Source organism: Taudactylus pleione, unplaced genomic scaffold, assembly GCF_031769625.1.
Source record: "Taudactylus pleione unplaced genomic scaffold, aTauple2 ptg000354l, whole genome shotgun sequence".
NCBI lineage: Eukaryota > Metazoa > Chordata > Amphibia > Anura > Myobatrachidae > Taudactylus > Taudactylus pleione.
In genome coordinates, this window is record NW_028284755.1 from 1,095,031 (window position 1) to 1,108,615 (window position 13,585).

A 13,585-nucleotide genomic window follows, 5' to 3' on the forward strand; every position below is an offset into this window, starting at 1 on the left:
CTGCACAACCCACAATCCCGATGACACGCTGTCATTAAACTTATCCTACGTGTTAATGTCTAATTACAGTACAACCATTTAGCTACAAATGGAGATGCAACTGAGGTGTATACAACCCAGACTTACCTGTTGGTGTGCACACAACATACATTTAGTATCCTGACACAGGGGATGCCGGCGCTTAGAATACCGTCGCCAGAATCCCGACACCTGTCAGAATCTTGGCACCGGAATCCTGACTGCTGGCACCCTGAAGGTAAGTATCGGGGGTTGGGGGGAGGAATAGGTACTGAGGGGAGGGTTAGGTTTAGGATGCGGTGAGGGGGAGGTTAGGTTTAGGCACTAGGGGGAGGGTTAGGCACTAGGGGGCAAGGTTAGGTTTAGACACCAGGGAGGGAGGGTTAGTGTTAGGGTAGGGAGAGGGGAGGGTCATGATACCTACAGACAGATGTTGGTATCCTAACCCTGTCAGGATGCCAGCGTTGGGATTTTGACCACCGGGATCCCGAGCACTGGCATTCCGTACCCATCCCGTGCACACAGCTATGGAGAGTGTAGAATGTGAAATGAAGCAAAATACATCTACAAAATAGACTTACAGGAAACTCATACAGATTGCCTGGGTCTTGCTCTAGAATGTCTTCTACATTTATTTCTTCCAGCTCCAGACTTTCAAACTATAATGCAGCTGGTGATGCAGAGATGTCAATAAACAGAAAGGAGCAAATCAGTTTCAAAATATTAGTTGCACTTTATTTTGTTATTAATAAATCCTTCATATAGTACATTGTAGTATGTGGGCACTCAGTGTGCTGGACCTCTGTGAGGGCAATTTATTTTTACCAAGAATGTCCTTTAATGATAGTATACACACAATTAGATACATATTGCTACATGGTAAGACCTTCTTTACATATACAGAGGATGATGTAGAGCCAGGAGCTAATCCAGGTGCTGGGTGCATCATTTGCACATGGAAAACTATTCTATGTTGCAGAGTGGAAAATGTAGAATACATAACCTGACTTATAGTTGTGAGAGGGAAAGTAGCCTAGCCCTGCTCTAAATGCAGTACAAAAATGGAGCCGGCTGGTATGTGTGCTAGCATGCAAATGATGCTCCCTACTGGCTCAGAAAGTCCAGGGGACTCACAAATATGGTATAGTAAGTCACATCCTGCCCACTTCCTAGTGAAATGGGTGTAACTGGGGGTGCAATGATGTAATTCTTAAAGAGTCTCTCACAAAATGCTTAGCCCCGACCCCCACAGCGATCACATGTATCTACCCCCTATGATGTCTCATGAGTGGTAAGTATGATTTGCCCAGTTTCTAATCGTATGCATTTCCACCCCTTGCAGTACAATGTGGATTGTTAGACTGCAGATTATGCAATAAGGTAATATTTATATATGAGCAGTTTGGTTGTGACTTGGTTCTGTTTGCCATATATGCGCAATTTCAGATTAGTTCAGATTTATCTTATTGGTTATCCAAAACACGTGATAGCCGGATAGTCGATGTGATGTCGATTTTATGATCTGAACATTACCGAGTAAAACCGAACCACTCATCTCTAGTAAAATTTGTACCTACCTATAAATCAGCATGAAATGTTATTTATACATATACTGTTGCACCTCATATCGAGTCAGGAATAAATTGAGGTGCAGTGTACAATTTCACACCTTGGCAAAACTATGTTGGATTAAAATCTGTAAATAGACTCAGGAGTGGGTGGTGGTTGCATTCTAAATCAGCTCTCATTTGTAGCATACAAAAAAATTGCCCAGTAAATATGTGTTGCATGCAAGGAGCATTTTTCATGCATGCAAAAAGATTGCATGTTTATCCCCTGAATTGTAACATGGTTTCCCCTTTAGTGAATTTAGGCTCTGTATCTGGCTATGCTTCTGACTCTATATGACTCCCATAATACTCTTCTTATAATCAAATCTATTAGTTTTTTATAGCATCAACTTCAGCTCACATAGATCGCTCAGATATTCCTCATTGTAAGGATCATATTTTAAGGCTTTTTCATAACACTCAATTGCATCTGAGGTTTTCCCATTAGTTTTATAGACAAATCCAAGCAAACCGAACCCTAGAGCATCTCTGTGGTCACCCTGAATCTTGCTTTCAGCTAATTTTTTTAAAGCCCTCTCACAGCAATCTCGGTCTCGGCTTGGCTCAGTTATCTGGAGGCCCATTTTATAATGTTTTATAGCTTCACTTTCAGATTTCTTGTTATATTCCTCAAAACGTCCATAGTTGAAGTGGATCTGCTGTATCTCTTCATCTATAAGATCAGGGAATGACAAAACCTTTTTATATGTATCTTCTGCTTTCTTATATTCATTTGCTTCCTTGTACATATTTGCTAGGTCTGTGTATGCATATACAAATGTCTTCTTGTATTCCAGCGTTTTCTCAAAGTGAAATATGGCTTTTTGGATGAGTTCATCAAATTCTCCTGTCTGCTTTTGTCTGCTTTGGTTGTTCATCTTTCCAAATGTCTTCTTTTTATCAATTAACTTCTGCCTGTAACATAGTCCTATTTGGTGATGTAGAAATCCAGAGGAAGGCATAAGATCTAGTGCACTATTTAGAACTCGCAGAGCTTCATCCACCAGTCCAGCTTTTCTGTAAAACTTTGCCACATAGCGAAGTAGATATGGAAGATTTGGAGCTTGTTCTAGAGCTTCTTCAACATATTTTCTTCCCTCATTCCCTTTATTTAGGTCTTGTAGCTTCAGTGCAAGAAGTGCCTTCACCACAGCATCCTCTGGATTTAGTGCTACAGCACGTTTCAACAGCGGTAATGATCTGCTTCTTGAAGCAGTGCATTTTCTGCCATTAAATCCTTCTAATCGATAAACCACTGTTGCGTAGCCAGAGTTCCACTCAGGATCTTCTGGATCTAGCTCAAGAGCCTTCTCAAAACATTCTTTAGCTTTTTCATAATATTGCCCACAAAATTTTAGCAATGACCAACCTTGTTCCCCATAAATCTCAGCTATATCTTTACTATCATTCAGGAAAAATTTGAATTCTTTATTAATTTGGTCTATCTTATCTATGTAGTTCTGAGAATCTTCATATCGCTTTAAGTAGTAGTACACCCAGGCGTAGTCCCCAAATGTCACCAGATACTTTCTGTCTGTCCCATCTGGATTGTTCTCTTTAATCCTTTCTTCTGCTTCCAGTAGATTGGCAACGGCTTTTGTGTAGTCGCCTTTAAGGTGCATTATGTAGGCCAGTAGATTGTACACCATGTATTTGTTTTTGGTAACCAAAAATGTCAACTGGTTGTGCAATCTGTCTTCTATTTCATCAATATCAGCGTCCTTTTCCAAAAGCCTCCAAGTGAAATGGCATTTTAACTGTAGCAGGCGAGATTTCAAGGCAATCACTAGAGGCTCACTACATTAAGCAAACAAGAGAAGTGGATAGTATTAGTAGATTGGTAAATACACACATGCTGCAAATATGAGTTTGGTACACAAAATTGCTGATTATTTAATCCTATAATGCATTCTCCACTCATCATTGCAAGAGACTAAGTAAGGAGGAATCGGCACGTGTGCAGACTCCGACACTCATTGGCCTAGCCAATGAGTGGCTCCTCCACGTGGGACCCATCCAATTAGCGTCCGCCAATGTTAGCCGCCACTGATTCCCTGGCAGCTTGGGACTAATGTCAACTCTTTCCCATGAGCTGACATTAGCGCATTGTAACAGCAAGTAGAAACATGTTGTTACACTGTATCCGGGGCACATATAGGATTTCTGTGGAGAACGTCGGGGGACATAAAGGTGAGTACTGGATCTTTTTTAACAGGTACTTCATTGGGATACTTTACGTTGACAAGGGGACATGAACATCTGGAAACAGGTGAGTATGTGTAAGTGTGTTTATGGATCCAATAAAGCTTTATTTTCACGGTGTGTTGTGTGTTTTATTTAACCATTTCTTTACAGGTGAACTACAGGTACCAGTGGGCCCTTAATGCCCCACATGCGGTTCTCCAAGTACCAGCATGCGAGGGAGGCTTGCTGGGACCTGTAGTTCCACTGTAAAGACAATGATGAAAATTCTAATTTTTACACTACACCTAACACTATCAACCCGCCACCAACCACCCAGGGGTGGCAGGGATAGCCCTGGGCTATCAGCCCAGGCCAGGGATGCCCTAGAGAGGGTGACCCCTTTATTTGGGGGGTCCCCAACTCCCCAGCGATCCCTGGCCTGGGCTGACTAATGGTCAGGGCTGGCTGTGGCTGGGGGGCCCGGTGAAAGGGCACCCCTGGCTGTGGCATCAGTCCCCCGTTAGAAAGGGTCCAGAGCTGGTTTTAAATATACGGGGTACCTCACATCAATTTTTTGCTCCGTATATTTAAAACCAGCTCTGTCCCTGCTGCCTGGTGCTGGTTCTTAAATTACAGTGGAACCCTACACATTTTATTCCCTGTAACGTTAAGAACCAGGACTAGCTGGCATATCCGGGGCTGGTTAGTGTTTTGGGGGGTGACCTTAGGTAATTTTTTTTTACAACATTTATCTATTTTTTACAAGTCTTAACACACAAGCAGCAAGCACATATCTCACTGATACATGCTGGCTGCTAGCTCGGGAGAGATTTGCAGAGAGAAAACACTGCAATCTCGGGTGAGTAATCTCCTGCAAAACGAGTTACTCAGGACAGATATCTCGTTCTGCTTCACCATCGGCATACTCGTTTAGCATCAAATCGTCTGTTTGGAATAAAAAAAGAGATTAAATCACCCGAGTTTTGGCGAGTACCAGCGAGATAAATCACTTTGAAAATCGGGGCCATCTCGAATCTTAGTAAATTTAACCCTTAGTACTACAACATAGAAAACAGGGGGAGACAGATGCGCCATACAACTATTAATAATTATACATTATACAGTACACAAGGTTTTTGGCATAAATTTGGCCAAGTTATGAGCTTACTTACCAATGTCAAGGTAACCTCATCAGGTAAGTCCCTAACATTCTAGGGTTCATGTCTGGGGCATTTGTGTGGTGCTGTATGATGTATCATTATTAGTGGTTGTATGGTGCATCTGCTCTCCCCCTGTTTTCTATGTTAGTTACTGACATACCTTACAGACACACACACACTTATTAACACAGACACCACTTACTAACAGACACACTTACCTACACAAACAGACTTTCTGACAGACACCGATTGCTGACAGATACTGCTTACTGACACAGGCACACTAACCTACACAGACACACTTACCTACACAGACACAAAGACTAACACACACTTATTGACACAGACACCACTTACTAACAGTCACACCTACACAGACACCTCTTACTGACACAAACACAGTTACTGACAGATACTGCTTACTGACACAGATAATGCTTACTGACAAACACACCACCTAGTGACACAGACACACTTACCTACACAGACACCCCTCACTGACACGGACACCCCTTTCCTGACAGATATCACTTACTGACAAAGACACTTACTGACACAAACACTTACTGACACACACACTTAAAGAAACAGGGCCTGATTCAGCAAGGTTCACTATTGTGATCGAGGTAGCAATCGCGCATGCAGTTCTGCTGCAAATGTATGCTAATAATTGCAATCGCAAATCACTCTCACTGACAACATGTAGACGCCCACTCGGACATCGGAGCCACTTGCACATTTAAGGCAGGTCTGACCCTATCACTAAATTGCTAACTTTCCTGCACGCAGTGACAGCTCAGGCTGTGTATGTCATCGCAGTGGATAATTTATGCACGCCCCTGCAACAGCGTTCAAACGCACTGACACACCTGCATTTCTCCGACCACCCCCCCATCACCACCCCCAAACGGTACTTCCTGTCAATCACTCTGCGATGGGTCTGCATAGTCACTGTGAGCACAGTCCCCATTGCAGTGGCTGGTTCATGAATGTGCACTGAGGTGCATAGGCGTGCGCAATACGCAACAATCGGCTGTCTGCATACACTTTAGCAGTTGCAATCCTTGCTGAATCAGGCCCACAGTTACCACTTATTGAAAGGTTCACCTTGCTGAAACTACTTATTGGCACATTATTATACAGTACAAACATACTGAGACTTACTGACACAGACACCACTTACTGACTGATACCACTTTCCGACACATTCACTTACTAACACCACTTACTGACGCACACACACTTACTGACACAGACTTATTCATTTATTATCCATTCACACAGCACTAGAAGAAACACAACCTCCCCCCCCGCTAACTAGTGACACGCAGCGTGCTGCTATTACACTACCAATGAGATAACATCTCATCTGCCGGATTGGAGGAGCCTAGTGCTGATGCGCTGTGTCTCCTTTCCTGGCCAGCTCTGATGGGCATGCACGGGATCTCACAAGCATCACGAGATTTTGCGTGCAGCCTGGAGCTGGCAGCCGCCACAGCAGGGACAGTAGCTGCAGCTATCGGAACAGTCACTGCCACTGACCGTTCATACACAGCCCAGCACATTGGCGCTGCTACCTTGTAGATAATGACAGGGGCGCATAGGCCCTGTCATTTATCACCCAAACCCACAATAATACATGGGGAGAAGCGGTATAAGTGCACATAGCGTGTGCTGTTACCACTCCTCACCCATATCGCCCCATCATACATCTCCCCAACTGTTCCTTATTAGTGGAAGTACAGACAGCTGTGAGGGATATCCTTAGCTTTGACAGTCTTTGACATTGCTAGTCAGTGTTGGACTGAGGCATAAAAGGCCCAGCGGGGATGCAGTGATAGGGACCCATGCTTAAACGGTGTGGTCATCCGCCAGAGGGGGTGTGGTCATCCACCAGAGGGGGTGTGGTCATCCGCCAGAGGGGGTGTGACCAGCCACCACAGTTGCTTTGCTAACCATTAGGCAAATCTTGGTGTAGTTTTTCTACAGAAGCAAACCAAGAAACAATGTTTATCAGTGATCCTGCTCCACAAAGTAACTGACCTAATAAAGTAACAATGTTCAATTTAGTGCACAGTCTGGAACATTACCCCTAGGGGAGGGGGTGGGCCCCCAGGCAGTGGGGACCACCGGGGATCTTCCCTGTACTTCTGTGGGCCAGTCCAACTCTGTTGCTAGTAGTCACACAGGTAGATTTACTAAAGAGTGTGTTGTCAAATTCGCTGTCGGGAACCTTTGACCAATGCATTTATAACGGAATTAGGAAAAAAGGCTAAACAAGCCTGGTATATAATTTATAATTTCCGTCGATGATCGACGGCTTTGACAACATACTCCTTAGTAAGGGGCCTGATTCAGAGCTGTACATAATGCCGATATTTACACAGTTGAGTATTATCGGTAAACTGTGCATGCCTCTAAGTCGCACTGCACATGCACCAGGGAGATTACCATAATCGCTCGCAGCGACATTTTACACTCAGGAAGCGTTTGTGGGAGATAATGGGAAGTGTTGGCAAAGAACGCAAGTGTGTTACGACTGTTTTTGGCGATCCCGTATACAGTGAAAGCGGCTCCAGCCTCTCAGTACACGTGGCCATTCTGTGCTACCATAGGGCTACTCAGAAGATCGATAATCAAATGATCTGCCTTTGATGCTGCGTCTTTATATGCAGGTGCTTGGATTTGCAGAGCCACAGATGGGCAGCTCAGGGCCTAATTCAGTTTGGTTCACAAGGCTGCGCTCACACCCACCCCGCTCGCTGCGAAAATATGCTAATGAATGCAATCTCACGGCAACCGCAGAACTATACCAAGATGCCCATCACTGTATAAGGCCTGCCCACTTCCCATGACATGCATCCACAGGTCAGCAAAAACATCGGTAACATCGAGTAACATCGGAACCATCCGCACAGTTGTGGTTAACCTGACCCTACAGCAGAAACTGCTAAACTTCCTGTCGCCATCTACACTTCTGCCAGCGTATACTATCGAAGGGGCTTAACTATGCACGCCCCTGTAACGGCATTTAAAAGTCCAGGCACGCATGCGTTTTTCTAACCACCCCCTGTCACCACCCTCAAACGGTCACTTCCTGAAGTTCCTGTCAATCACTATGTGAAGACTCTGCGTGCTCACTGCGATCACTTCCCGATCGGTGGCCAGTTCGCTCACGTGCACTGTGTCTTATATGCATGCGCAGAATGCAAACATCGGCTGGCTGCATGTGAATGCAGCCTTGCGAACCAACCTGAATCAGGCCCTCAGTACATTCCTTGGGGTCTGTAACATTTGCATATTTTTGCAGAGCAGCTGTGTATGAAATTGCAGCTGCGATGGCATTAGCCTACATCTTTGAACCAGGCCCTAAATCCACCCCATATTATTTTGCACTGTCATAGCCATATTAAGATAATCTTCATTCAAGACAGAAATAGGCTTAGATAATACACTAAAATGGTCAGAATGTCAACACTGGAATCCTGACTGCCGGTATCCCAAAGGTAAGTACTGGGGTTAGGGGGAGGGTTAGGGTAAGGAGTTAGGGTTAGGCACTAGGGGGAGGATTAGGCACTAAGGGGGGAGGGTTAGGCTTAGGGTGCAGGGAGGGGGAGATTATGTTTAGGCACAAGGGGAGGTTAGGTTCAGGCACCGGGGAGGGAGGGTTAGGCTAGGGATAAAGGGTCTCATTCAGACCCGGTCGCAAATGCCGATGCGCTCGCAAACGGGTCGATGGTCCCAACAGAGCATGTGCACGACGGAACCGGCTCCGCCGTGCGCATGCGCGAGACTCGGCTAGCGACGGGCACTCCGTCGCTAGGGGTCTCGTTGCAGACGGGGCGAGCGGTCAATGTTGAGAGACAGCTCGTCCCGTTTTCTGGGCGGGCCGGGGGTGTGCCCGTCCAAACGGAGGCGTTTCAGTCGGAACGCTTGCCGTGTGGGGGCAGCCCCACTGACATCATTGATGATGTCAGTGGGGAACTTCTTGCTCAAACAGAGCAGGAAGTTCCCTGGGGCTTACGAGAGCCCAGACCCAACCTTAGGGTCTGGTCGTAAGCCCGATGGTCGCGATGGTGATGACCATCGCGACCATCACCCTGGTCGGTCGTTAGAGCTGTGGGTGGTAACCCACAGCCTAGCGATCGACCAGAAGGCGGCACTTAAAAAAGTAAGTGTCCGCCCTCATTCAGAGCGATCGATTGCAGCAAGCGATCGACTCTGAATGAGGTCCAAAGTGTTGGTAATCTAACCCTGTCAGGATGCTGGCGTCTGGATTCTGACCACTTGGAACTCGAATGCCGGCATCTCGTATGTATTCCCTTTAAAATATTTTGTTCTTAAGCTGTTTTTGAGAATAATGTACAGCATGTCTCCTTTATTCATCAAATATATTTCATAATAAAATATTTGTTAGGTTAATAATCTTTCCTACAGCTCTGCTGAAACTCTAGAACAATCTTAAAACTGAATTTAGTGTGTTTCTTTTTTTCCTTGTTAATAAATAAACTTAGTAAGGGAACTCTGGGCCAGATTCAGACCTGCTCGCTAGATGCATTCGCATTCAGCGAAAGTATCTAAATCCCGCAATCGCGCAGCAAGGCATTAGCACGCCCACTATGTCTTGGCGTGCGATCGCTGTGTGTATGCAGACGCCCACCAGATTGTCTTAAGATGCCCACTTTCCCTTCACTATACATGTCATCTCCAGGAAGTGTATGCAAACAATTGGTAACATCGAAAACCATCAGATGCATACGCTGCACTAGTGGAAGACCATACCCTACCGCAAGCACTGCGAGTGCTTCGGTGTAAAAATCAGCCAAGTGACGTGTACTATGAGACTGCATCTTAGTTATGCACGCCTCTGAAATGGCATTAAGATGCTCAGGCACGCCTGCATTCTCACCACCACTCCCCCATTTCCATCGACCAACCCCTGTCACCACCCACAAACGGCTCGTCCTGTCACTCACTCTAGCGAGGTGTCTGTGTACATATACATACTGTAACTAAATAAAAAAAATATTAAATGTTAAATAAAATAATTACTCAGAATGTGGTTACATCATAAAGGAATCTGGTTATATTACTATACCTCATTCTGTTCTGGGTCACCACAGTCAGCACTGCAGTAAGATAACAGACAACTTCTCAATACAGTGGGAATGACACTGCTTTTATAGTCTGCTAATGGATAGTACGCGATAACTCTGTTCAAGGCCAATCTTTTACTGCATGCTGAATAATAATACTGTACAGTGAATACAGAAAATTCTACTTTAAAACCGCACAGCTAAAAACCTGCACACAATATGACTCTGATTTAGTGCAAATGCTTTTTAGAAGTGTAATTAATCATAAAAGTCCTAAATTGATTCCAGATCACTGTCATATACAGTATGTATTTTAAAATACCGTAACTAAATATTAAATGTTGTATTAAACAACTACTCAAAATATGGGAACATCATAAAGGAATCTAGTTATATTACTATACCTCATTCTGTCAGGGTCTGTGTCACCACACTCTCAGCACTGCAGTAAGATAACAGACAACTAAATGCTGTGGGAATGAGCTGCTTACTATGACACTGCTTTTATAGCCTGCTAATGTTTAGTACTGGGAGGAGGAGTAAGGGGAGAAATGAAACTGAAGGAACATAATACAGAGAAACAGAAAAATGGAGGAGTGAAGGAAGAATCAAAACTTATGTAACATAAAACTGAAAGTGTGAGTGAGCTATAAATCTTACTGACAGATTGTCATACAAGGTTCTGACTCCAATTTATTCCAAAGGAAAAGTCGAAGCCTTCTTTATAGTACTGTACATGGGGCCTGATTCAGAGACGGACGCAAGTGGACGTTCGCTCGTTCAGCGTACGAGCAGGAAAATGTAAAGTCAAGCGCTCGCTCGTACCTAATCTACCGCCCCAAAGTCTCCCAACCCCTCCTCTAGCTAACGAACGTTCAAAATAGCGACCGTCCATCTCCAAATTTGGTTGCAGGGAACGCTCGCACAAGTTCAAACCGGAAGTGGGCCTGTCATTTATCGTTTGCTTGCTATTTCATTCTGCCCACATACTGGAATCGATTCCTAGCAATCAGTATATTAATTAGCTTAATTGTTATTCACATCTTTGCAATCCGTTTTCTTTTTCAATGTCAATAAACTTTATTATTGTTCGTGTGTGTCATTCCTTCCGCTGAATACATTCATTTGTACCAAGGGGATGGTTTTTCAAAATTCAAAGTTGCTTTGAATGCTACTATTGTTTTGCGGAAGTTTATATGCAGATTTTTCATCTTTATAAATAATATTTAAATTAGCTAACGCATGTCACTGCCTCAAGCCTATAATAATTCACATTATATTTGTGAGGGTGTAGGTCACATGTCTCCTAAAATAACCAATACAATGCGTTCTGTTATATTTCAAAGTACATTAGCCAATCAGATTTTTTCTGGGCCCTTTATTAAAACTGTTTTTTTGCACACAAATCATTGCCATCATGAGAGCCGCAGCCTTTACAAGACGCGAACTCCTGGTCCTCACAGAAGTGATGGACTGGAGGATCACTATTCTGCAGCCCCCCATCACAAACCAACGCAAGCGGCTCGCCTATGCGGAGGTGATGCGCCGCCTGCGATCGTTGGGCTACCGCTGCAATATTGTTCAGCTGGAAAGGCGGTGGTCGGATCTCCACCGCAGGTCCCCCCACCTTTTGGGCAATTTGCGTGCGGAAATACGCGACAGTAAGTTTTTCTTTTTCAATGTAAGCCTCCCTGCGTGTGCATGTTTGCCATCTATCCCTGTTTGTTTATTTTGGACATCCTTGTGTGTGCATGTTTTCCATCTATCCCTGTTTTTTTAAGTCATTTTAAATTTTGGACTGTGTAAATTGATAATAAAACCCTAAAAAAAAAAAACACTAACATTTTTTATCTATCATTTACGGGCTGAGCGCAGAGTTCAACGTCGACGAATCCAACGTCGTCGCCCTCGTCCCCTATCCCCCAACTCCAACACAATCCTCCTCTCCCCAACCTTCACCAAATTCCCCCTCCACCTCAGACCGCCCAGTGCCTGATGCCCATCCCTCCCAATTCACCCACCCCTCCCTCTTTTTTCATCATCCACCCCCCCCTCTTTTCATCACCAACCACTCCACCCCCCCCTCTCTTTTTAGCAATCCTCCCTCCCCCCCCTTTCTTTTCCTCCCCCTCCACCCAGAGTCAAATCACCTGTCCTACCTCGGAGGAGGATGATGTGTTGCCTACAGGACCAGGCAGCAATCTGACCGGTATGTTTTCCTTTTTTTTTTACAATTTTTTTTTTGTTTTTTGGGTGATGTTGTCCTTTTGCCTGTGCATTTCCAATTTGGAAAGTATTTCTAATGTTTTGGATATATATCTTGGCCAAACAATGTGTAGGATGTTTTTCCCTTACACATATCACACATGTCCAAACACTCATACTTGTGTCTATCTATTTTACGGGAGCAACAAATGTATTGTTTTTGCCTACTTCGCCTTTTTTAATTTTTTAAATGTTTAATTTTTCAAGTTAGTATTTATCTAATCTTTGTGTTTGCCATTTTTTTTGCTTAAATGAAAAATGTAGATATTTGGTTAAACTAGAGTCTGATTTGTAAGTTGTTTGGTAACATATAAATTAAGGTGTCAGTTTAGTTATCCCTTTTTTGTTTTTAAAACACAGAGGACCAGAGGCGTTGGCAAGAAATGCTGGATGGTTTACAAACCTTGAGGTCACATCTTGTCGGCATGCTTGTGGTCGTTGATCACTTGGTGGCGGTCCTGCGGCATTCATTTTTTTTTTTACACACTTAAAATGTTGGGATAAATAAAATATGTTTGGATTTCTTAAAGTCTCATTCCTTGTCTGTAAATATTAGATTCTTTAACCTTACATAAGTCAACTATTGGAGCATGTTTTTTGAAGTCATGTAAATGTGTTTGTAGAAAGCTCAAGTAAGTATGTAAGCTGGCACATTAAACACCTAACAATACCAATAGGTTTGTCGAATTACCAGAGATTATTTTTATTTTGTGGTGGGTAATGTAAATATTCTCTAAAACCTGCTTAGGCCTAGATTAGAAAACATACTGATTCACCATAATACCTTTGGTGTTTGTTTTTAGCCACAAAGCATGCTAAAATACTTTACAATTTAACACATTACAGGATTAGCCATTAAGCAAGTTTGCCTTTTTTGGACCAGGTTACACTTGCTTGTAATTTACCAAGGAAAAGTCTTTAAAAGGTTAGCCAAAAATTTAATCCACACAAACAAAATAAACATAGTGAATTTTGACAAGCAATTAACACAGTGTAAACACACTTCAAAAAACAACCAACACCAAAAAAAAAAAAACAACACCACCAATCAAGAACTGTTTGAAGAAGTAGCAGGCCAACATGAATTCCAAAATGAGGCGAAAAAATAATTGTTCCAGAAGTTAGAGCCAATGTGGACATATGAAAGATTTTTTGGGATCAGGTAGTAGGCATCGTTTGTTCGGGTAATTTAATGGAATAAAAGACACCCCAAAAAAAAAGGAAACAAAAATACAATTGGTCATTGAAATCT

At 43.5% G+C, this 13,585-nt stretch overlaps 1 protein-coding gene across 1 annotated transcript; it reads right to left on the reverse strand.

The window, feature by feature from the left end:
• Positions 1 to 750: 750 nt before the first annotated feature.
• LOC148508584 (interferon-induced protein with tetratricopeptide repeats 5-like) lies at positions 751 to 10,559 on the reverse strand. Its single transcript, XM_088444317.1, has 2 exons — positions 10,473 to 10,559; positions 751 to 3,425 (listed from the first exon to the last, which is right to left on the reverse strand). Exons 1-2 carry the CDS (start codon positions 10,475 to 10,477, stop codon positions 1,967 to 1,969), a joined length of 1,464 nt encoding a protein of 487 aa, XP_088300443.1. The 5' UTR covers positions 10,478 to 10,559; the 3' UTR covers positions 751 to 1,966.
• Between the last annotated feature and the right edge of the window lie 3,026 nt (positions 10,560 to 13,585).